The following is a 24,596-nucleotide window of genomic DNA, read 5'->3' on the forward strand; positions in this document are numbered from 1 at the left end:
GTGCTCATCTCTAATGGCATCCTCAGTAAGTCCCCCACCCACCCCAGTCACCACCCCCCTTCCTATCTTCAGTGCTTTCCCTCCCACCCACCCCCAGCCCTTAAAAACCCAGATGTCCTTTGTTTCAACGGACCTGAGTTTGAGACCCCTCCCCTGCCCTAGCAGCCCCCGAATAAAGCCAGCCTGGCTTGTTCCACGTTGACCCCGGGGGCACGTTTTATAATTGGACCTCCCCTAGAGCCTCCTGGAGGGAATGCGCCCTGCTGACACCTCGCTCCTAAGCCCTGCGGACCCGTATCGGGCTCCTGACCCCCAGAACAGTGAGATGATCCATGCACGCTGTTTGAAGCTGCTAACTTTGGGGTGATAGGTTGCAACCCTAAAACTGATGATGGGCGCCCGCCTTTAACTTGCCGGGCCTTCCCACGGGTCTGCGTCCCTGCCCGGCCCCTGAACCGGCTGCTGACCCTGCGCCCGGGGCTGCATTTCCGGGCACTGCGAGCTCGGGATTTGGGGGCCCCCCATCCCCAAAGCTGCAGCAGCGAAGCAGCTCGAGGCCTCCGGGTGGCGCGCGCCGCGGGGCCGCCAGGGGGCACCCGAGCGCCCGGCCCCGCCCATCTGCGCGCCGCCCGACTGCGCCTGCGCGGCGGCGGGACGGGAAGTGGGCGGGGCCCGCCGGGAGCAGCTCGTGGGGCGCGCGGGGGCCGAGCGGCAGGTGAGGACCCCGCGACCCGGGGGTGAGGGGCCGGGGGCGCGGGGCTGCGGGGTCCGGGGCGGGCTCAGGTGGGGCCCGAGGCGTTCCGGGGCCGAAACGCGGTGCTGGGGAAGCCGAGGGGGCGGAATCGGGGGGCCGGGGGGGGCCGGGGGGCCGAGGCGAGGGTCGCGGGGGGCACGGGGGCGGATGGGGTGCGGCGAGCGGGGGAGCTCGGGGGCCCGAGCACCCCGAGACGGGGCATTATGGGGGAGCTGGGGAGCCAGGAGCGCAGAACTGGGGGTCCCCTGGGCCGGCAGGGGCGTGGCCGAGTCGAGGCCCAGATTGGGGGGTGCCAGTGGGGCCGAATCGGGGCTGAGAGGCGGCCGCCCCCATCTGCTCCGGGGGGCAGCCCCTCTGCACCGCCAGCAGCCTCCAGGCCTGGCCCCCTCCCCGCCCCAGGTGCCCCCACTCCCGTGCGGGGCCCCAGGTGTCGCCAAGGCCCGTGTTGAAGTTAAAGCAGGTGTCTGCGCTGCAGCTTCGTTAACCAGGCACGGGGAGGAGAGCGTCCCTGAGGGGGGCTGTGTGACCTGGGGCAGACACCTAACCTCTCTGTGCAATAGGGGAAATTCCTGCTCGCGGGGATTTGGGGATTTGAGCCCAGTTGCCCAGCCCCCGGCCCTGGGAGTGGATTCCTGGAGTCCTGCCCCAGGGCCCCCTGCGTGACTCCTTGTGGCATTCCCTGGGGTGAATTTCACGGAGCTTGCACTGTAAGGCTGAGCCTGAGTTCATTTGCACGGATCCAGCCTCCTGGCAGATCTCACTCCTTTCTTCGGGTAACCGAGGCAGACGTGGTAACCGAGGCAGACGTGGCGAAGAGTCCCAGCTCTGCCCCTTCCTCTCTGCGTGATCTGAGTTCCCTGATCCCGTCTGAGCCTGCGTGTAATGATATTTATCTCTCTGTGTGGTTCTGAGAGGCCAATAAAACCTCTGCAAGCTGTAACTTCTACAGAAGATGCTTTTGTAGAACTCTCTAGAAGCGCCACCTGAAGCCTCATGCTTGCTGGCTGCCCACCGTGCACAGAGCTCTGTGGGGTACCCCGAGAGGGCAGAGACACAAGTCACAGTCAAGTCAGGTGCAAGGAAGAGCGGTGCAGAGTCACGGGGACACGGAGGCTGGCCCTGAGGTCTGGGAGAGGGCCATTTCCAGAGGATCAGAAAGATCCCGGGGCAAATCGAAGGCAGACGAAGTCAGCCAGGGAACAGGAGAGCAGAGAAGGAGCAGGGGACGAGGCTGAGTGGCCACACTGGGGCAGTGAGTGCAGAAATGAAAGCAGGAGCCGGGGCAGGAGGGTCAGCACGACTTCCTGAGGTCTCGAGTGGGCAGTGGGGACAGCCGGGCTGCAGCGTCAGGCTTCCCGATGTGATGCAAATCCCCTACCACCAGGGACAGGTCACTGTAGCCCCACCTTTAAGATGGAGGTAGTGGCAACAGGTGTCATCTCCCACCCCGGTGGTTGGGAGGTTAAAGCGAATACAGGAAGTGCTCAGAGCAGGGACTGCGCATGTGCTCACTAGCTGATGCCACTGCTGTCACCACCACTGTGGCCGCCAGCTGGTGAGAAGTGCAAGGCCGGGATGTCAGGGGGCCCGTCTCAGGTCACCCTTGGCCGGACTGCTCAAGGCGGGTGGACACGGGAGCCCAGCGTCCCTCCCATCCATCCCAGGGTGGCCTCTCCTTCCCCGTCCACCACTTGGGTTAGGACTTTCTCCCTCTGGCTGCCTACATGTCTTTCTCTCTAGGCCCTGAGCTCCCGAGGGCAGGGATTGTTTTGCTCCTCTCGGCCTGTGTGCATCACAGTTCGTGAGTTTGTTCGATAAAGGAAGGGACAGGAAGGAAATTATGCATGTCCTTTACCCCAGCTGAGCCCTGGAAAAGGAAAGCTGCGCCGGGCTTCCTCTCCACACCCCTCACCATAGCCGGGCGTTGCAGAAATGAGACTGCTGGGAACCAGGAAGCCAGATGGCTCCTGGGGAACCCACCCTTATGGCGGAAAAAAAGGGCAGTTGGGGCCTGCTCTGAGGGCCCGCCAGCTGTCCCCGCTGCCCTTGCCAGCGGTGCCTGGTACTCAGCATCTTCTGTGCTCCTTGTCCCACGGACCCCACGCACAAGGCAGTCCGTAGATGGCCAGAGAGACCTGTGCCGGACGCACGTGAGCATGGCCAGAGCGAGATGAGGTCTGCAGAGAAGATCTTGCTAGCAGAGAAGAGGGGCCTCCGATGCTCAGGGAAAAGAAGGCCCAGGCGGTTAGGACACCCCAAGGCCCAGAGGCCGGAATGAGGCACCTGCTTTCCGAAATGTCCAACAGACACCACCAGCAAAGCAGGATTGCAGGCGAAGAAGGTTCTAGAACCCTGCACTCTGCAGGCTGTGGGCCAGGCTGCCAGTGTCATCTCGGGAGGGTCTGTGGGCCCTTCGATTCACTTGACGTGGATCCCAATCAGAAATGCACACGAGCATATTTTGCATTGCTCGAGATCTCTAGGCCTGTGCAGTGTTTGTTTTTGTGCTTGTAATTGCCCGGGAGCTGGGCAGCATTTCCCAAAGCCAAGGCTCCAGGTTCTGCCCTTGCTGGGCGGCAGCTCTGCCCGACACGGATTCCCATCCCATAAGCCACAGAAAGCTGGGGCAGTTTGAGCTCCGGAGGGTCACCGGGCTTCTCTCTCCACCCAAGGACTTCCGAGCTGGCTGACTGGGCAGTCACGCCATCTTCTGTTTTATTTGGCTTAACTTCCAGTCCACAGCACTGCTAGCCTCGCCTTCTCTGTGCTCCCCCTGCCCCCCTCATTTCTCCATCTCACACATCCTAGCTTTGTGGTGATCTGCTGATCGGTGAACTGTCCCTCCTGCCATCCTCGGCTTTTGTTTTCTTAACCTTTTTACAGTTTACCTTTTGTAACTTGTGCCACACATTTCCTTGACTTCTACTCCTGAGTAAACGTGAGAGGTGGCAGTGGATTTAAGTCTGTCCCGGTAACCTTCAAGAGCAAGTGCCCCTATTTCTATGTGATTTGTGTGTGTGCGTTAAAAAAATTATTTTAGGATTCTTGTCCCTATCGGGAGAGAGGTTTTGTGTTTTTCTAATTTACCATGTTTGTGATGTATTAGGATTCTTCAGAGAAGTAGAACTGACAGGAGATGTGTGTCGAAAGGTTTTTTATAGGAATTGGCCCATGTGACTGGTGAATTGGCAGGCCTGAATTCCTTTGGGCAGGCCACAAGCTGGAAATTCCGATGAACGTGAAGTTGAATTCCCCAGGAGAAGCTGGCCGGCTGAAGTAGAGGCAGGAATTCTTTCTGACGTCTGAAATCCTCAGTTCTGGCTGTTAAGACTTTCACCTGGCTGGATGAGGAGCCTCACTCCCCCCTTGGCTGAGGGCAACTGCCTTTGTGGGTTGTAGATGCAGTCAGCTAACTGTAGATGCAAATCTGTCCACGCAGTGCCCTCACGGTAACAGTCAGGCCAGGGCTTGCTTGACCAAACACCATCACCCAGCCAAGTCAACACGTTAACTTAACTGTCACATCCTTTGTCTTTCCTCTTAAAACTCCAAAGACTAGAGTTTACCTTGGCATCTTGACCCCAGCCCCTCTCCCCTGCACCCCCATTTCCTCTTATCCTGACAGAGGACTTGTTCTGACTTCCTAATTCTTGATAAGACCCCTTTCCTGTGCAGTGTTCTTTAGTAGGCAGTTAGCTCTTTTGTTGCTCCTTATTTTAAGCTCTCTTCATCCTTTAACTCCAAATGCATGTATGTAGTTGCCCTTTTGGTAAAGTCTGAAAGCAGAATCTGTGGATACTGTGAGACTGGTGATTCCAGAAGATTCTCTTCTGTGGTTCTGTCCTCTCCAGTCGCTCATTGGAGCCTGGGCGGCCTCAGGGCTACGAGATTGCTCCCCAGATCCTCTCTCGTAGGACAGGGGGTGCCTCTGGGACTCTGCAGCTGATTTGTCACCCTAAAGAAATGCTGGTTCTTTCCCCGAATCATACACCCACGGGCTTTTCTCCTGGGGAACGCTTTCTGGCTCGGGCATGGGGTGAAGGCCGCGGACAGTGCCCCCGTAGCTGACCAGGAGAGGCCTAGTTCTCCGGAGTGGGCCTGAGGGTGCCCGGCCCGGAGGGAGAAGGGCCGGTGTGCAGCCCTGGAGGATGTCGGTGGGAACGTGACATGCTCGGATTGGCATGTGAGGAAGCCCTCGCCGGCCGCGTCCTGGGGGGGGCCTGGCCGCAGCAAGGCAGAGCAGAAGGGGTGCCGGGGGACGATTTGGGGTGAGGCGATCCTCGTGGAGCTTAGGATGGAGGCGATCTAGGACTGACTTGGGGCTGGGGGGCTGGGGGTCCTGGCACCAACCAAGCCAACCCTCGCATTTCTGGCTTGGCCATCGGGGTGGGTGGGATGGGGACCCCCTAGGATGGGGTCCCATGGAGGGTAGGGCGGATTGGGGAGAAAGCTGTGGAGTCTGGTTTGCAGAGGGGGGTTGGACAGGAGGTTCTGAGCTAGGGGAGAAGAGCTGGAGCCCCTCTCTGGGGAGGAGGGGAGAGGAGGATGGAGGAGGGATGTTGGGGTGCAAGTGGGACCCCCAGGCCCCTCGCACCTCTTACAGGCCCAAAAGGAGCAGCGTGGAAGGGTGGAGAGCTGCTGCTGCTCCCCGAGCCTCAGCGTCCTCCTCTGTAAAAAGGGGTGTTGGTCCAGCCCCCAGGGGTGCTGCGGTGGAGCTGTGGGGCCTGGTGGCAGGGACGTGCTGGGTGATCCTGAGGATACGGGGAAGGGAGAGCCCAAGAAGCCGGAACTGGGGGGGCATTGGGGTCCGCAGCCCGGGGGCCGGCCCGTCCCCAGCGCCCCTCTCCCGCTCACCACGCCGCCCCGAACCGCGAGGCCAGACAGGCCCTGCCTCCTTTACTTTTAAAAAAATATTTTTAGCGTGGTGTGGTGTACACAACCTGAAATTCCCATTTTAACCACCTGCAAGTATACCACTCAGTGGCGTTAGTTATGGCCGGTGTCGTGCCTCGTCACCACCCTCCATCCCCAGAACTTTTCCATCCCCCCAAACAGAAACTCTGAACTGTTAAGCAAAAGCTCCCCGTTCCTCACCCCTGCCTCTGATAGTCGCGTTTTGCTTTCGATCTCTCTGAGTTTGCTTATTCTAAGCACTTCTGTTAAGCGGAATTACAGCATATTTATCCCTCTGCATCTGGCTTATTTCACTCAACGTGTCTTCCTGTGTTCATCCAGCACGTAGAGGAACTTCACTTCTTTTTACAGCCGAATAATATTCCATCGTACGGATATAACACATTTTATCCATCCCTCATCTGCCGACGGACGCCTGGGCGGGTTCCGTTTTTTAGCGATTGTGAATAACGCTCCGACGAACACCGACGTGCAGGTTTCTTTCTGAGTCCCTGCTGTCATTTCTTTCGGGTGTCAGCCCTGGAGGCAGGATGGCCAGGCCACACGGTGATTCTGTGTTTTCTAACTTCTCGAGGAGCCGCCCAACTGTGTCCCGCAGCGGCTGTGTTGTCCTCCATTCCCACCCGCAGCACCCGAAGTCCCGTCTCTCCGTGTCCCCGCCAGCACTGGTGGTTCCCTGTTTTTTTAATAATCAGCGTCCCGGTGCACGTGAGCGACATCTCGTTGCACTTTCGGGGGGCTCTGCCCCCCATGGCGGGCACCAGCCGCATTGGCGCTTAGAGACGCAGGGGAGAAACCCAGCCCCCCACGCTCAGCCCTGCAGGGTGGGGCCCCGTCATCAGGGGGCTGTGCCCACTGCCGTGCCCGGGCTGACTTGTCCGTTCCTCTGCAGGGAGAAGACTGTCGGCCTCGTGCTCGCCCAGCCTGGCCGCGGGTGCCCGGCATGCCCCGGCATGGCCTCTGCAGCCCCCCAGCCGAGCAGCCCCGAGGACACCCAGGCCTTCCTGGACACCTTCCTCCAGGACTTCCCGGGCCCGCCTGACCCCGACAGCCCCCTGCCCTGGAGGGCCCCAGGCGCCACCCTGAGCCAGGAGGAGGTGGAGGGCGAGCTGGCCGAGTTGGCACTGAGCTTCCTCGGCAGTAGGTAGGGCCGAGCCCCCCGCATGCATTCAGGCCGGCCCCGCGGGCACGTTCCCTGCACCGACCCCGTGATCCCCACAGCTCTGGTAGCAGCGCCCGGCAGTGGAGCCCTTTTGGGTCCTGCTTCCCCGGGGGAGGAGGTGAAGGCTCAGGGGGCTGAGGCGGCTTGTGTGTCTGACAAGAGGCTGCAGACAGGGTGTCCCTGTGCCGGCCTGGAGCCACTCTCAGGAGAGCTGAGGCCGGGCCTCTGGTCCCCCCGACCCCCTGAAGATGACACAGGGCGAGAGTCCGTCAGATCCCACTGGCTCAGGAAGCTGCCGGCACCGCCGTGTCGCGGGTGAGAGGCTGACGGGCCTCCCTTCCTGCAGGCTGGTTCCGGCGTCACCCCAGTCACCCTCAGATCCCCTAACGCCGTGGCCTGCCCTGACCGTGGCTTCTCCGGCCATGTCCCCCCAGCACTGCCCAGTGCCCCAGCCTCCGTCTCCCCGTGCACCTGCCAGCGGGGCTCTGGCGACCGCTGAGTGCCTCCTTCATCCTGTCCTGTCCCCGAGTGGCCCCCCAGTGCGCTTGGAGCCTTGCGTCTTCTAGGGGCTGCAGCTCTTACGAAGGCTGTGTTGGCCCGTTTTGCTCTGCTTTGGGGAAAGCGTGTTAGAGGCAGGTGATGTCAGGACGCAGGCTGGGGTTCACGGTGGGGAGAGGGCTGGCAGGGCATGTGGGGGCTCCTGGGGTCTGCCCACCCCGCAGTCGGGGGGCCGCCGTGGCCTGCGTGAGCAGCGGGGAGAGGGTCCGGAGACAGGGCTGTGCAGAGGAAACGCAACGAGCGGCCTGGAGCCCGGGGATGACTGGGCCTCGGGGTGGGGGTGTACACAGATGCTGAGGAGAGCACAGGGTCCCCACACGAGTGCCAGCCTCCGAGCGGGTGGGGGAGAGGGACCCTGGTGGGGGCAGTGAAGAAGGGACGGGGTGCGAGGCGTGGGGAGGGCAGAGGGAGGTGGCCGCTGGAGCAGGAGCCGAGCGTGGGGTCCTCGGGTGAGCGGGTGTGAGTTATGGGGGGTGGGAAGTCCGAGCGAGACGCAGGGAACAAAGAGGACTTGTCTGGGGTGAGTGGGGCAAGCGGGCTCCATGAGGCCCGGCAGGGACAGGGTCTAGCCGAGTGGGTGACGGGTGGGTGACGGGTGGGTGACTCACAGCTGAAGGGAGCGAACCGAAGCTGACGGTGGGGGACGGGCAGACCACCAGCCCTGGGGGCTCCCTGCCAGCCTCCCTGAACCCGTGGGGTTCAGCACTTCCCTGCGAATCCACCCCGAAGCACCCTAAAATGTAGTACTTAAAACCTCACCGTTTGCAGCCATCCTAGTGGATTTACTTGCAATTGTGTCCTTTTCTAGTATTGTTTTTTTCCCCTGTATGGACACGGGTGCTCGTGAGTGTCGTCACGGCGTCACTGCCTGCGTCGTTTGGGGTTCACTCCCGCTGTGTTTGTCCACGGGCACCCCGAGTGTGCGGGCCTGGCCCACGGACCTCCCCGAGCCCCCTCACTCCGCCCCGGCCCGAGGTGGGGTCCCCACACTTTCTCAGATTTTAAATGGCGTCTTCCCTGGGTTCCCGGTGTCCCCTTCCGCTGCTCCCGTTTCCTGTCCCACCTTCTGGGCCTCCCCCCACCGTTTTTACATGCATTTCCCGTCTCTGCTTGTGGACCCCCAGGTTGGGGGGGCCGTGGCCTTGCACGCACGTTGGCTCATTTGCCGGAGAACCTTCTAGATGTGCTTGGGAGCCCCATCCTGGAAGGGACCAGAACTGCGGCTGATCTGGGCCTGGGGCGGTGCAGCCGCTCGTATGGAGGGTCCCTGGGCCCGTCCACAGCACAGGACCCCCTGGCCATGCTGGGTCCACGAGGCGGGAGGGTGGTCCCGGAAGCAGGATGTCGCAGGCCTTGTCTGCGTCCCCACGTCCCTGCGCTGGAAGCCACCTTCCTGCCCCAGCCAGGAAGCCCCGGGCTGACCCCACCGGGGACGTCCCTGCTCCGCGGTGGAAAAGGGAACCCGGCAGCTGTCAGGAAATCCCCTCCCCAGCCCGGAGGAACCCGTTTCTCCCGTCCTGGCCGACTGCGTCATCCGCTCCCCCTTGTAGAGCCTAAGACCGTAGACGCGCCACAGAAGACACCAGCTCCCGCGGGGTCTCCCTCCTTCTGGCCTCGGCCCAGGCACTGGGGGCAGCACCCGGGGCGCAGTGCATTCTGTTCCGCTTGCGGGGTCCCCCGTGGCGTGGGGAGGCAGATTCTGGGGAGTCGGGATCCATCCTGGAGAGTGTAGGGCACCAGGAGGAGCGACTCCTGCCCCGGAGTATCAGGGAGGGCTTCCTGGTGGCAGCGGTATCAGGCTTGGAAAGGTGTGGCGTGTCTTAGAACTTCCAGTAAACTTGCCCACTGGCTTCTTTCCCAGCCATGGGGGGGCCCCCTCTCTCTGTGTCCCAAAACCCTCCCTTCACCCCGGCCACCCTTGCCCCACCTCGCCAGTGTGCAGAAGGGCTCTCAGCTCCGGGCCCCGTCCCCTCCCCTTGCAATCGCTGCAGCAGCCCCCCACCCCATGGGCACAGCTCGTGCCCACGTCACCCCCAACCCCTGACCACAGACGCCGCTGTTTAGCTCCATCTCGCACGGCCTGGCTGTGAAGCTGCAGATGGCTCACCACATCTTCCTTCTCAAGCTTTCTTCCGCTTTGCTGTCCTTTAACCCCTTTCTCAGCTCCTCCTGGCCCCTGCATCCTCCTCCCCGTCCCCCTGGGGCCCACCAGCACCACCCACCCCGGCACATGTGCACACCGTGTGGACGGCTACCTCTCGGGCTCAGCGTGGTCACCCCCATCCCACCCAAACTCACCCTCTCAGCAGCTGCCCCGAGCACCTGCCCCACCCAGGACCCCCAGGGACACGTACAGACCCTCCCTCTGCCAGACACCGTCCCCACCACTGAGTCTGCCCCACCCGACATGGCCTCGCCGACCCCCAGGGGCTCCCCAGCCACCGCTCGTCCCTCATCCTACAGCCCACGGGACGGGAGCCGTCAACAGACTGGATTCCGGGAGGTTCGCCTGGCCTGTCCCCAGGGTGGCGGACACGGTCACCCGTCTTCAGGGCGTGTGTGAGCACACACGTGTGCCCTCATTGCACGATTAGCCGCCACGTCTCGCGAGTGACCAGTGGGCGCCCTGCTCCCCGTGGGCCCGCGGCTGGAGGATACCTCCGGAGGATCGTCTGGGAGGAGAGGGGCAGGGGTCCCGGGCACGGCTGCCCCCCTCACTGTCACCCCTGCCCTGTCCCTAGGAACGCGCCAGCACCACTCGCCGCGTCCCTGACGCACGCCGCCGTCTCCCGGCTGCTGCAGACGGACCTCGCTGAATTCAGGAAGCCACCTGTTCCAGAAGAGGAAGAGGGTGATGAGGAAGAGGAGGGGGCCCCCGTGACCTGTGAGTTCCCCTTCCTCCCCAGGGGCTGGAGCGGACGGCTCCGGGCAGGCCGCAGAGAGCCCGAGGCGTCCACGCTTTGTCCCGTTTTCCTCGGAAGGTGCAGCTGGGGGGAGCAGGCCGGCCGGGGGGGCAGAGGGGCAGCGCCGTGGGGCCTGCTCGCAGCGGGGCGGCAGAATCGAGGCGCAGGGAGCGTGCAGCACCCCGGCCCGAAGCCAGCAAGGGCACGGCGTGGCTCCAGTGGGACGGTGTCACCACGTGGCCTCTGGTTGCCGGGCACCCCTGGGTCCCGGCTTGCCTGAGTTTCAGAGGAGCCCGGGAAACGAATGATGCTCGCCCCGTTTTCCATTGTGGGGAAACCGAGGCACTCGCTCAAGGCCGCGCGGCCGGATCCAAGTGCTCTCTCTGTCCCGCCGCAGCCAGTGTCCACCAGGATGGCGAGGGTGGGTTGGTGGTGGGCAGCACGGTGCAGCCGAGAGAAAACTCCACAGCTCCCGGCCCATGGGGGCTTTGCTGGTCGAGGCGTGTCTGACGGGCCTGGCCTGGGAGGGTCAGCAGGGACCCCCGGGACGGTGCCCAGTCAGCCCCAGAAACGGGAGGAAAGTTCCGAGACCTGCCCGGCCACTGACCGACTGGCTCTCGGTTTTGCAGATCCGACCATAAGCGAGCAGGCCTCTTTCTTCCTTACTTTTTCTGAGACATTCCTTTATTTTTCTTTATAGTTTTCATTTTTAAATAATTTCGAACCTAACAGTTGCAAAAATAATACAAAAGCCGTACAGAGCACTGCAGTGTACGCCCCTCTCCATATACCCAGATCCACCAGTTTTAACGTTTTGCTGCTTTGCCGTGTTCTTCTCTCTGTACACCCATTTGTAGCCTAAACATTGGAGAGCAGATTGCATACGTGATGCCCCTTGAACGCGTAATGCATCCGTGTGCGTTTCTTAGGGAAGAGAATATCCACTTACACATCTGCCTTAACTATCAAATTCAAAACCTTCAACCTTGATAGAAGGCTTGACGTCTATTCCAATTTTATATGTCCCAGTATTGTCGTTGTGTGCTTTTCTTGCTCCGTTACTAGATCCCATCCAGGGCCATGTATTTCCTTTAATCATCATGGTTTCTGCAGTGGCTCTTTTTTTTCCCCCAAGTAATTCGTTTTTTTTTCTTTTTTTAAATTCAATTTTAGTGAGATATAATTCACATTCCATACAGCCATCCAAAGCATACACTTGTTCACAGCACCATTATGCAGTTGTACATTTAGCACCACGATCAATATTTGAACATGTTCATTACCACAGAAAAAAAATAAGAGTAAGAATAAAAATTAAAGTAAAGAAGAACACCCAAAGCATCTTGTACCCCTCCGCATCCCCTATTATTCATTTACTTTTTGTCCCCATTTTGCTGTTCATCCATACACTAGATAAAGGGGGTGTGATCCACAAGGTCTTCACAATCACACTGCCACCCCTTGTAATCTACATTATTATATAATTGTCTTCAGGAGTCCAGACTGCTGGGTTGGAGTTTGGTAGTTTCAGGTATTTACTTCTAGCTATTCCAATGCATTAAAGCCTAAGAGGTGTTATCTATATGGTGCATAAGAATGTCCACCAGAGTGACCTCTCGACTCCATTTGGAATCTCTCAGCCACTGAAGCTTTATTTCGTTTCATTTTGCATCCCCCTTTTGGTCAAGAAGATGTTCTCAATCCCACGATGCCAGGTCCACATTCATCCCCAGGAGTCATATTGTGCATTGCCAGGGAGATTTACACCCCTGGGAGTCGGGTCCCACGTAGAGGGGAGGGCAGCGAGTTCACCTGCCGAGGTGGCTCAGTTAGAGAGAGAGAGGGCCACATCTGAGCAACAAAGAGGCACTCGGGGAGACTCTTAGGCACTATCCTCCTTTTTTCACCTAACTTCATGGCATCGGCATTCTGCATGCTCCTATACTCTGTAAACATCACATTTTTATTTGACCCTGCAGTTACCTTTTTTGTTCCTTTTATTAAACTGTAGTATATAGCGTATATGCGTAGAAGTGATAACTCTGCAAGTGCAATTTGATAAGCCGTTAGAGACCAAATTTCAAGGACTATCACAGGTCCCAGTTCCCGTTTCAGTCACTTCCCCATTGGAAAGTAACATATATACAAAAACGAAACATTCTTCCAAGTAGAGTTTAACGAGTGGTTGCATAAGAAATTTCCAAAGTTGTTATGACTTACAGCACCATAGTCTCAGTTATTTCTTTATCGTGAAATCTAATATGTAATACCAAAAGGTGACAGCTTTCAAATTACAATTTAATAAGTAGCTATAAATATAAAGATACATTTTTTAAATTAAATTTTTATATTGAGGTCATTTTAGATCCACATGCAGCTGTGAGAAATAGCACAGAGAGATCCCCCGTGCCCTTTACCAGACTTCCCTCAAAGGTATCATCTTGCAAAACTCAAAAATATTGGCGTGGACACAGGGCTTTCTGTCACCCCAGGGGACCCTGCCGCCCTCCTCCGGCCACCCCCGCCCCTCCCTGCCAGCCCACACCCTGTTCGGAGTCCCTGGCAGCCACCACTCTGCCCTCCACGTCTATAATTTCATCGTTTCCGGAAGGTTGTATGTACACGTTCTCACTCCATCTGTGACCTTTGGGGAGTGGCTCTCCTCACTCGGCCTGATGCTCTGGGGATCTGCCCAGGTCACGGGGTACATTTCAAGCCCTCGTTTGCTCCTTTTCATCTCCGAGTTGGGCACCGTGGTTCGTTTAGCCGCTCCCTGCGGAAGGGCATCTGGGGGCTCCGGTTTGAGGCTGTTTCCACTAAAGGCGTCGTGCTTGGTGAATTGGGGCGGTGGGCTCAAAGCCACACCGGGAGGGGGCTGCTGCTGCCGGGCAGGGCCGGTGCGGCTTTGCCATCGGGGCTGTCCGGGAACCCTGGGGAGCAGCAGCAAGGGGGAGCAGGGGTGGAGAGTGGAGCCCCAGCCGGGGATCCCCTGACGGCACCCCGCCCGCCGCCCCATCAGTGCTGGACGCCAGGGCCCTGGCGCGGAGCCTCTTCGCCCGGCTCTGGGAAGTGTGCGGCCAATGGCAGGAGCAGGTGCCGGCAGCGGCCCGGGCCCCCCAGCGGCCGTGGCTCGTCTCCACGCACGCCATCCGCAACACGCGCCGCAGGATGGAGGACCGACACGTGGTCCTGCCCGCCTTCAACCAGCTCTTCGGCCTGACGGTGAGTCCCACCCACGGGGCCCTGGGCAGCGTGGCTCGGGGTGGGTGTGCAGGGGGCACCCCTCGGTCCCGGAAGAGCTGCAGCCAATGCTGGGGTGCCAGGCGACTCGCAGAGCACTTGCCATGCAGGGTTGGGGACCCCCGTCATCATCCCAGCCCCTCAGAGCCAGGGCAGCTGCCTGAATCTGGGTTGGGGACAAGGCCCCGGAGCCACGCTCACCCCAGCCCTGCAGCTCTGGGCACTCACTGCAGATGGGGACACGGAGGCCAAAGGGCTGCCCGTCTCTAGGGCCACCCGCCTGGGCCAGGCTGGGCCCCGCAGACCCCGCAGGGCCGTGTTTCTATCATTGCCGGGGGTGGGTGACCCCCTAGGTCAGGGGCGAGGCTGCAGACCCGGAACCCGCTGTACCCCCCATGTACTGCCCCCAGGACGCCGTGGACCACGCCTACTTCGCCGTGTTTGATGGCCACGGAGGGGTGGACGCCGCGCGGTACGCTGCTGCCCACGTGCACGTCCAGGCCGCCCGCCAGCCCGACCTGCCCTCCGACCCTGCGGGGGCCCTGCAGGAGGCCTTCCGGCGCACGGACGAGCTCTTCCTCCGCAAGGCCCGGCGCGAGGTGAGGCCCGTGGCCGGGAGACCCCCCAAATGCTGCCACCGTCATGTTGCCTCGGTTCCCCCCGCAAAGGGGGCTCGTCTCCCCTCTGATCGCAGGCAGTGCAGCACCCGCCCCGGACCCTGGCTGGCTCCCTGGGCAGGGCCGCGGCAGTTGCTGGGGTTTGCTGGGTCGCTCTGCCCTCGGGAGCCGTAACCTGGCTGCCCTCGACTTTTGCCCTCCCGGGGCCCTCTGTCCCCGCAGCGGCTGCAGAGCGGCAGCACGGGCGTTTGTGTCCTCGTCGCGGGCAGGAGCCTGCACGTCGCCTGGCTCGGGGACTCCCAGGTCATCCTGGTGGAGCAGGGGCAGGTGGTGAAGCTGATGGAGCCCCACAAGCCTGAGCGACAGGTGAGCTGCTCGCCCAGGACCTGCTGGGGCCCCATTCTGCTGGGCGGGGGCTCTTGGGGGGATTCTGGGGACCACGGGAAGAGAACATCTGCAGGCCTGGGACCAACTTCTCAGGAGCCTCCCCAAGTTCCTCCCGTTGCGGGGGAGGGTCCCCTAAAGCTCGAGAAGTGAGCAGCCAGGTGGTCCCAGGAGAGCCGTTCCCGAGACCGTCGTGCCCTGGGAGAGTAGGGGAGTGAGGCTGGAGCTTCGTCGGGCCTCTCCGCGCTTCGGGGTCCACAGCAGTTGTGCAGACAGATCTCTCTCTGGCTTCGTCCCCCTTCCCCGTGCTGCTCGCCCGCCCCTGGGCTGCGTGGGGCTCCCCCACACGGCTCCACCAGTTATACCTTCGCCCGTCCCTCATCTTTGACCAATGCCACGGTTTTCCCTGTTCTCGTGGACCTAAAAACGACGGCGGTAAACGACTATTTGCCACGTTACGTTGCCCATGGGCAAGTCTCCCTGGAGGAGGGATCCGAGAAGTTGGCGGCTGGGTGGGCGAGGGTGGGCGGCCGCAGCTTTGCTAGGCTGCCCTCCCGAGGCCATGCCAGTCCACGCTGGCTGCAGAGGGTCCCGGGGGGCCCCTTCCCCACGTCCCTCCCAGTGTGCTTTGAGCTGGGGGCGTTTGCCCGACCGAAAGGAGGGAGTTTGGGGCAGTGGCTTAGCTGCGTTTCTCTCGGTGTGAGATGGAGCATCTTCAAAAGCCTGAGTGAAGTCATTTCTGCCTCTCCCATGAGTCGTCTCCTTATCAATCGGTGGGGCCACTTCTGCGGTCGGGAGATCGGCTGCTTCGTTGTGCTCTGGTTCACAGACATTTTTTCCCTAGCCCTTTGTTCCTTTCTGATCTTCGTTCGTGGCCGTGTCTGCGAAGAAGTCTCGATTTTCACGTAGTTGGGTTGCATGTTGTTCCAGTGTGCTAAGGCTGCTGTTTTGTAAAGTACCAGAAATGCACTGGCTTTTATAAAAGGGTTTATTTGGTTACACAGTTACAGTCTTAAGGCCATAAAGTGTCCAAGGTAACACCTCAGCAATCGGGTACCCTCACTGGAGGATGGCCAATGGTGTCCAGAGAACCTCTGTTAGCTGGGAAGGCACGTGGCTGGCGTCTTCTTGCTCCCAGGTTATGTTTCAAAATGGCTTTCCCCAAAATGTTGCTCTTGGGGCATTTTGTCCTCTCTTAGGTGCAGCTCCTCTTCAAAATGTCCCTCTTAGCTGGTCTGAGCTCCTTCTGTCTGTGAGCTCTTTTTTAGGACTCCAGTGATTAAATCAAGACCCACCCTGAGTGCGTGTGGTAACACCTCCATGGAAATTATCCAATCAAATGTCCCACCCACCGTTGATTGAGTCACATCTCCATGGAAACACTCAGTCAATAGGTTCCAACCCAATCAACATCTGCCCCCACAAGATTCCATCAAAGAACATGGCATTTTGGGGCACATAATACATTCAAATTGGCACTCATGTGCATGTTTTTGTTTTTTTTTTTAATGGAATCATATTGAGATCTGTTCACACACCGTACAGTCCCCCAAAGTGCACAACTGGCAGCTCACAGGATCGTCACGCAGTCGTGTAGTCGTCACAATTACGTGCTTTTCTCCTGGGGCGCTCAGGTTTGGAAGTCCCAGTAGGGAGCGTTGGGGGGTGCCGGGGAGGACACTCGGAGGGTCGTGTGCGGGAGTCAGGGAGAAGGGTGCGTGTGGCCACGTCCGCCAACCCTCCCACTCTGCCTCTCTCCCTCCGTCGTCTTCCCGGACAGGCCCACAGGGGGCTCTGGGAGAAAGGCCAAGTGGGGAGGGTTGGCGCTGTGGGGGGGCGAAGGCCATGGGTGTGCCTCCCACCGTGAAGGGGCACTCCTGGCCCACTCACCCAGTGGGGACCCCAGGGAGCCGCCCGCTGTTCACCCTGAGGACGCTCAGCAGGGGCTCTGACCACAGGCCGAGCCGACGGGAAGGGGCAAGGCAAAGCAGATCCCCAACTCGGGCCTACTCTCAGGTGGCGAAGCTGCCACAGCCCCCTTGCTGAGCTGCAGGCCACTGTGTGTGCACGTGTGTATGTGTGGGTGCACACGCATGTGGCACTGGGGGGCGTGGGTCCCCGTCCTTTCCCGTTTCTGCGGCTCCCTGACCTAGAGGGAGCCCTCAGGCCACCTCATCTGCGTGGGTTCCCCGGCTGCGGCTCCCATAGACTTGTGGGGGCTCCTGCTCTCAGTCCCCGCCACTGTCACTTCCTGGGGAAACTGAGGGCTCCAAGGACGCATGAGATGCTGTCCCAGCTGTCCCCACCAGCCCCGGACATCGTCCTCTGGTGCTTTGGCCGGGCAGTGGCGGGGGCTGCCTGTGGGGAAGGGGCCCCCTTCGAGGGCCGAGCTGAGAGCCCCCGGCCGCCTCCTGAGCCTTCCCCAACTCTCAACCACCCTCAGAGGCGGTGGGGAGTGGGTCTGTGTTTGCACCGCGACTTCTTTAGCTCTCCCAGCAAGTTAAGAATGCAGGATGATTTACAACTTCTCGCCATTTTTAATACCATGTCATTCGGTATTAACCCCCCCGACTTCCTCCCCCGGCTGCGGCTTCGTGCGTCATCCTGGAAGCTGGTGCCCACCCAGTCCAGGCCCTGACCCTGGCTCTGCTCCCCCAGGATGAGAAGGAGCGCATCGAGGCGCTGGGCGGCTTCGTGTCACACATGGACTGCTGGAGGGTCAACGGGACGCTGGCTGTCTCCAGAGCCATCGGTAAGAGGGTGCGGGCCGAGGACGGGGGGTGCAGGGCTGGGGACGGGGGCCGAGGATGGGGGGTGCAGGGCTGGGCGCCCAGGCCGCGATAGAAGGGTACCGTGTGTTTGAAAAGGATCCGTACCTCACGAGGGTTATGTGACAAAGCGGATCGCGGAGGGAATGGGCGGGGTGTAGAGAGTGCAAGTGTGGACACCCTGGAAACTTCCATGTCACACAGATAATTATGGTGTAAGTTGTACGTCATTCTCTCCTCATTAAAACAGCTCCCCCAGAAAAGTCTAGCAGGAACCTGGCTAGCGACTTTACGTGCTGGAAAGTAATTTCTACAAGATCCACAGAGATCATAACGGATCTTCTTTCCTATCTTTTAAAGAAATAAAAGTAGACTGGCCCCCCGTTTTCCCTGCTCCGTCCTGGTATGGGGAACCCCAGGCTTTGGGAGCTCTGGAGCTGCCTCGTCCTTCTTGCCAAACAGAGCGTCCTCCTGGCCGTTCCTGCCAGCATCTCGGGACCCCTGAGGACGGTCCGGTGGGGGCTGGAATGGGAGCCCAGGGAGGCCGAGGCGGGGGGCTCCCGGGCAACGGTGGGGGGCTTGGGTCCCACTCCAAGGACAGCGGGAAGCGTGGCGGGAGCATTTGGAAATGTGTCCCCGGCCAGGGGGCTCCGTCAGGGCAGCAGCGGAAGAAAGGGTCCCGCCTGGGCCTTTGCCAGGTTCTGGGCGAGGGGCAATGCCGGGTCAGGGAGCGGGCGGATGAGATGTGGAGAAGGGGGTCCGTGCTGCGTCTTGAAGGCAAAGCCTCCAGGACCTGGAGACGGGCTGCATGGGGGGCACGTGGGAGAGAGAAGCCAAGGAGCCCCCGGGGTCAGCCCGGGCAGCTGGGGCCACTTTCTGTTTTCTCTTTTTATTATTTATTTTTTTTTGAGGGGGTAGGCTTAATTTTTTTTAATTAAATTCAGTTTTATTGAGATATATCTACACACCATACAGTCATCCATGGTGTGCAATCAACTGTTCACAGCACCATCATATAGTTGTGCATTCATTGCCCCAATCTATTTTTGAACATTTTCTTTACACCAGAAAGAATCAGAATAATAATAAATAAAAGTAAAAGAGAACACCCAAATCACCCCCCCATCCCACTCTATTTTTCGTTTAGTTTTTGTCCCCATTTTTCTACTCATCCATCCATACACTGGATAAAGAGAGTGCAATCTACAAGGTTTTCACAATCACACTGTCACTCCTTGTAAGCTACATCGTTATACAATCGTCTTCAAGAGTCAAGGTTACTGGGTTGGAGTTTGATAGTTTCAGGTATTTACTGTTCGCTATTCCAATACATTAAAACCTAAAAAGAGTAGGCTTAGTTTTTTTTTTTTTTAGAGCAATTGTCAGTTTTCAGAAAAATTATGTAGAAGACAGGGATCCCCGACACACACACACACACACACGTTCTCTGTTAACGACGTTTTGCATCTCGCCGCGCTGTGGGACGCCCGTGCCGTCGAGGGGCCGATGTCCTTACAATCATGTTATGAACTGAAGGCCCTAGTGAACCTCGGGTTCGCTCTTCGGGTTCTGTTTCGTTTTTCTGTTTTTGCTCCAGTGACACGAATGCAACATGGCATTGCCCGTCGTCGCTCCTTTGAAGTGTGCCATCCAGCGTTTTCCCTGATATTTCCTGTGTCGTGCCGCCATCAGGGGTGCTGTTTCTGGGATGAGGAGCCGGGGGGAAAGTGAGGGTTTGGGGTGCCCTTGGTTGAGGGGCCTGTTGGTGACTGGAGCAGAGCTGGTGGCTGAGCAGCGGCCGGGCTGGTTGGGAGCTGGGGGTGGGGGGCACAGGCTGCCCGAGCCCCTGTCCTGCCGTGGTGGAGTCAAAACCCACTCGGTCCTCACTCTGCCCTCGCGGTCACCAGGGCGAGGCTGTCGGACGCCCCCGTTGTACGTTCTTCCTGTGCTCGACACGGCGTGCGGCGTCTTCTCATGCAGGGTCCCTGTCCACCGTCAGCCCCTGGGGACACGGTGGGCTCTCTGTGCGTGGGGCCCGTTCCGTTGACCCGGCCTCTCTCCTCTCCCGCCCTCCAGGGGACGTCTTCCAGAAGCCGTACGTGTCCGGGGAGGCGGACGCGGTGTCCCGGGGGCTGACCGGCGCTGAGGATTACCTGCTGCTCGCCTGCGACGGTTTCTTCGACTTCGTGCCCCACCAGGACGTCCCGGGCCTCGTGCGGGGTCACCTGGCGCAGCAGCAGGACGGTGGGCTCCGGGTCGCCGAGGAGCTGGTGGCCGCGGCCCGGGAGCGGGGCTCCCGCGACAACATCACGGCCATGGTGGTCTTTCTCCGGGACCCCCGCGAGCTGCTGGAGGGCCGGGGCCAGGAGACGGGGCCCTCGGCGTCCGGCCCCCCAGAGAGAAGCTAGGTGGTCCGCCACTGCCCCCCGCCCCTGCCCCTCCACCCCTGCCACCCTTTCCCTCAATGCCGTCGAACGTGGCAGCGGCTGTGGGTAGCAAGCGCCCACCGTGTGCCACTTTCTCCCCAGAACCTGGAGCCTCTGCGGCGCTTGCGTCTATTTAGCAGTCCCTGCAGTGGGGGGGTCTCGCCACCAGCGGGAGGCGGCCCCCAGATCACATCAGGCAGAGACCTCACCAAAGAGAAGGCGAGCTGGGCGGTGGGTCCACTGCGTGTCCCTAGCCCCACAAGGCAGCAGGGGCCCCGGGCTCACAGGTCCCAGAAGCCAGACCACAGAGTCTGGGGGTGCCGTGTGGAGCGGGGTCCCCCACCCCGAGAGCTTGGCAGATATACCTGCGAGCCCCCCAGGGCCGGCTCCGCAGGCTGGGCACCCAACCTGGGAGCCCCCTCAATCCCCACGTGACCGGGCTAGGGTCCGTCAGGTCGGCTCTGTCTCTTCCCTGGGGGGCGAAGCTCAGAGCCACCCACACTTGGGGGTCTTCAGTTTGTGTGTTTTTTCCTCCAGGGAAAAGACTAATTCAGAAGCAGTATTCCAGATTCTGTCCGTGCCATATAACTTAAGCAGAGCTTAGCATTTTATTTTATTCTTAGAAAACCGAAGTATTTTATTATCATTACTACCTTTAGGGAGAACTTTTTTTGCAGTGTTAGTGATTCTGTTGTTACTATTTTTTTGCGTAAATCAGGATCGGAAAAAAAAACGTTCCTAATGAGTGTTAATAAGCCACTCAAGTGCCTTAGTTGGCTTTGGATGAGGCTCCAGCGGCTGGCTCTGCGTTGGGTGTGTTTTGAGTTTCTCCGGAAGTGGGATTTGTTTGGCCGCAGTTGCATCCATTTAGCCGGAATCCTCCCTGCTTCTCCGCCACACGCCGCCACTGGCCAGCCCGAGGCCATGGGCAGGAGCAGCTGCTGGGTGGCCGTGGCCCCTGCCTACTCCCTGCACCCTCGGCCCTGCCACCCGGGTCCCCGGGGAGGACGGCCGCACCAGGTTTCCCTCACTGCTGTTTGACTGGAGTGTTCCGGAAGGTTCCGCATGATGACCGTCAGATTGGTCTCATGGGGAAGCACAGGCCCAGCCCCGGCTTCGTCCGGGGGCAAGTTCTGCCCATGCCAGCTCCCGACCCTTGTCCCCACCTGTCCCTGGGCCCACGGCCGCCCTGCAGACTGACCCCAGCCACGAACGGCCACCACATCCTGGATCCCCAGCCGTGCAGAGCTGACACTGCGGGGAGTAAAGCAGTCACAAACGGGAAGTGAAAAGCAGCCGGGCTGCGGGCTGGGGCCCAGCGAGGTCCAGCTCCTCGCCTCTGGCCTCCGTGCTCTGTGTTGGTGCCCTCGCATCCGTGCACGGGCCGGGCCGGGGGCTCGGAGCCCACCCAGAGTGGAGGAGCTGTGCCGTGTGTGCCGAGTCCATGGCTGGGGCACCAGGAGGGCAGGTTCAGGGGGCAGCGGTCCCAGGGGAAGTTCCACCCAGGGGCCCCCGGGAGGGGAGAGGAGCCAGGCGGGAGCAGCGGCAGCTCCAGGCGAGTGAGCAGGGAGCCCACTGTCCAGCCAGCACCCTCAGAGTCCCCTTCCAAGGTGCACAAAATGCCTCACCAGGAGACCCATCCGCAACAGACACTGCTAGTTTGGGGAACGTTTGGCCACTAGCGGTGACGGAGGAATTGCTTGGTTGAACCTGCAGGCCCGGCTGCCTTCTAGGGCCAGAAACTGGCTCCTTGTCCCCTCTCGGGCACACGAGGAAGCCCCCCATGCCCAGCCCAGGCCATCACTATCCCAAGAGGCTCCCCAGCCCCGTGTGTGAGCCGAGCAGGCTGCTGCTCCTCCCTGGGCCTCGATTTCCCCTTTGGGGGGCGTAGGGCTCGTGCAGGGCCTGTGCCTGGCTGCTCCCGGGCCGAGGCTGTCAGCAGTACCCCCACCCCCAGCTCCCGCAGAAGGATGATTAAGTATTATTAGTGTCTATTCTTGAAATTCAGTGGGTTGGGAGAGACATGCCCAGTAGATGCCAGCACCTTCCGTGGGGGGCTCAGGCTGGGGGAGATGCGCCTGCTCTCCCAGGCCCAGCTGAGCCCCCCGAAACATCTGAGGCAAGTGCAGGGCCCCAGGCTCCAGGACCAGGAAAAGGATCCGTTTCACAGTTGGGGGGCTGTGGCGCCGTGTGTGGGCCGCGGAGCCCGGGGCCTCTCGGGCCTGGGGGCAAGGGGTGACCGGCCACCTCACCAGTATTTCCAGGGCTGGCATGACAGCTCTGGCCTTACCAGGAGCCAAACAGCCCCAAGACAGGGGCCGTGCAAAATAAGCTGTATTTTTTTTTTTCTTTGATTCTGCCTGTGGCCAAAAGTGGGGACCGTGGCGGGGACCCCGGAGGTGCCCAGTGCTCCTCCTGCTGCCGCCCGGCTCCATGGCCTTGCCAAACTCACCCGGCTTTGCTGGTGCCAGGCCGGGCCAGCACCAGGGCCTATTGGTGCCTGGCCCAGTGGGGCCCCTGGGGGCCGGGTGAGAAGAGGGGGTCCCAGTCCCACTTGCCCTGTTGTTGGAGACCAGGCAGGAGTTCCCTGCCCAGGGGGCCCTCCGTGCTGAAGTGTTAATAAACCGCAAATTCTGAAACCCCGGGGCCTGGGTCTGCTTTCTTCTCCCAGCTCGGGGTCCCCGGCCCCTCTGCCTGCCCAGGGCGTCTGGAAGCAGCAGTGGGGGTGCCGGCTCCCCCCCACTGAGCCCCCAGCCCGGTGCATGGTCTGCAAGGCACAGAACTGCTTCGTGTCATTTCCAGTCCAAATGACATTGGGAAACAGCCAGGCGGCATCATTCTGCAAATGCAAAAAAAAAGAAATGCAGTTTCAGGAGCTGGAGCTGGAGGTGACCGAGGCAGGTGACACGAACTGGGAACCACGTTCAGCCCCACACCCAAGAACAGGTGAGACTCGGCCTAACAAACAGGTGCCAGCGTGCCCTGGCCCAGCAGGGACAGGAGAGGGTGGGTGACCGCAGCCAGCCGGGAACCTCTGAGAACAGGCCCTGCTTGGCTGTGGCCCCCCAAACTTCTCCCCGAAACGTGAGTGCTTGTGCTCACGGGCCGGTGGGCCCAGCCTGCCGTGTCTTCTATCTCCCGGCCCCTGCCCTGGACCTGGGGATTGGGCCAACCCTCACCCCCGGGAGGGCCTGGCCTGCCCATTTCTCCTGGTGCCCTGCCAGACTTCACTTTCCAGACCACGTGAAAAGGAGCACAGCTCTAGCTCCATTTTATCAGACAGGGGTATCCTTGGAAAAATGGGAGGACAAGCCCTGGAAGCACGGAGCTGGGGTTCCAAGGGGATGCCATGAGCCCCCCACCCCAGCCCACCAACCCATCCGTGCATCTCCCCAGCTGACTTGGGCCCACCTCTCCTGTCTCCACGTGCCCCCCACTTCTCTCTTTCCCCCGTACCCCCACTCTGTCTCCCCTGAAGTTCCCCGCAGAATCTGCCCAGCACGACGTCATTGCGAAAGTACACCCTGTCTGGATTGGGCCCTGATGAGTCTCGCAGCGAGATGGCAATGTCACTGTCCCCCCGACCCACTGTCACGGAGCTGGGAGCCACGGAAAGCATGCTCTCTTGGCAGGGGGGGCTGGTTTGCAAAGGGACCGTGGCCCCATCAGCAGGCAGGGGCTGGCACTGCCCAGCAGCTGGAGACCAGGGCGGCAGGTGGGCAGCCAGCACTGGGCTCTCAGCCGGAGCAGGACGGGCCTCTAGCCACGTCCAGCATGGACAGCAAAGGGTGGAGGGGAGGGAGCCCGGAAACCTGGGTCCCCAGGCAAGGGAACCCCAACCGGAGAGCAGATGCCCTTGCCTGTCCCTACACGAGTCCCCCTCGCAGAGACCCCAGCTGCCCCCTCTCGGCCTGCACGTCCCTCTCGGCTTTGTCCGGCTATTTCTGGCCATGAGCGGGCTGGGCTGGGCTGGCCTCCTGGGTGCTCTGAAGCTGAGCTGGTTCCAGCTCGCTCAAGGGGAGGGTCTCAGCCAGGGGGGACCCAGGCCCCCTGGCCCACGAAGCCAGCCGCTTCTGGGGTCTGCCCCTGGGACTGGGGTGGTCGGAGGCTGGGGAGTAGACACGGCCCCCTTGGAGCCAGCCCTCGGGAGAGCCCCGGCTCTAGGTGCAGCCGAGGGGGCCGCGGTGGCCTCACGTCCGTCCCAGGCTCTCCCTGGTGGCCGTGCTCGCTTTTGTGAAAAATAATGTGCAGCCCAGCACAAGGTGGGTTGCTCAAATGCATTATATCGACAATTATTGTTACCTGAATATTTCTGATCAACACTATTAATGGAGTGCAGAAATTTGAACTAACACAGTGATTAAAATGTTTGTTTTTATTCTGCACTTCTTACATTACGAAAGTAACAGTTTGCCAAAATTTGGAAAAGAGAGCAAACAAGTTTTGATTCTGGGTGTGCAACAAAATAACCAAGCTAAGTGTTTTGTTTTGTTTTGTTTTAATGTAAACATTCTCTTGAAATGAATGGCATCTTTTTGCCCAAAGAAATTTGACACGGGAAGGTTGTTGAAGACAAAAAAGATGAAACATAAGAGCTGTACATTTTAGAGTCAGAACTATATACCTGTATTTCATGAAAACAAAAGTAGGCTGCAGTTTGGGACATTTAACTCCCTCCCTAAACAATAACTCTTCTCCATTTGCATCAGCTTGTTCTCCAGGAATTAGGTCTTAATTTATGAGGCTGTTTTTCAGCAGCTGCCAGACCTCCAGGAGGGCTGAGCCCCCCGGGGAAACACGCCCTGTGCATATTTTGTCCCCCACAAAAGTCATGATCTTTTAACTCAGACTTGTTGGGTGGAACCTCTTG

At 60.0% G+C, this 24,596-nt stretch overlaps 1 protein-coding gene across 1 annotated transcript; it reads left to right on the forward strand.

Annotated features, from left to right (window-relative positions):
- The first annotated feature begins 661 nt into the window (after positions 1-661).
- PPM1F (protein phosphatase, Mg2+/Mn2+ dependent 1F) lies at positions 662-22,365 on the forward strand. Its single transcript, XM_037823626.1, has 8 exons — positions 662-715; positions 6,561-6,812; positions 10,130-10,272; positions 13,311-13,513; positions 13,942-14,130; positions 14,371-14,514; positions 17,191-17,284; positions 19,377-22,365. The coding sequence occupies exons 2-8, from the start codon at positions 6,622-6,624 to the stop codon at positions 19,706-19,708; spliced, it is 1,296 nt and encodes a 431-aa protein (XP_037679554.1). The 5' UTR covers positions 662-715; positions 6,561-6,621; the 3' UTR covers positions 19,709-22,365.
- Positions 22,366-24,596: the final 2,231 nt, after the last annotated feature.

Source organism: Choloepus didactylus (assembly GCF_015220235.1).
Source record: "Choloepus didactylus isolate mChoDid1 chromosome 23 unlocalized genomic scaffold, mChoDid1.pri SUPER_23_unloc1, whole genome shotgun sequence".
In the NCBI taxonomy this organism is placed as follows: domain Eukaryota; kingdom Metazoa; phylum Chordata; class Mammalia; order Pilosa; family Megalonychidae; genus Choloepus; species Choloepus didactylus.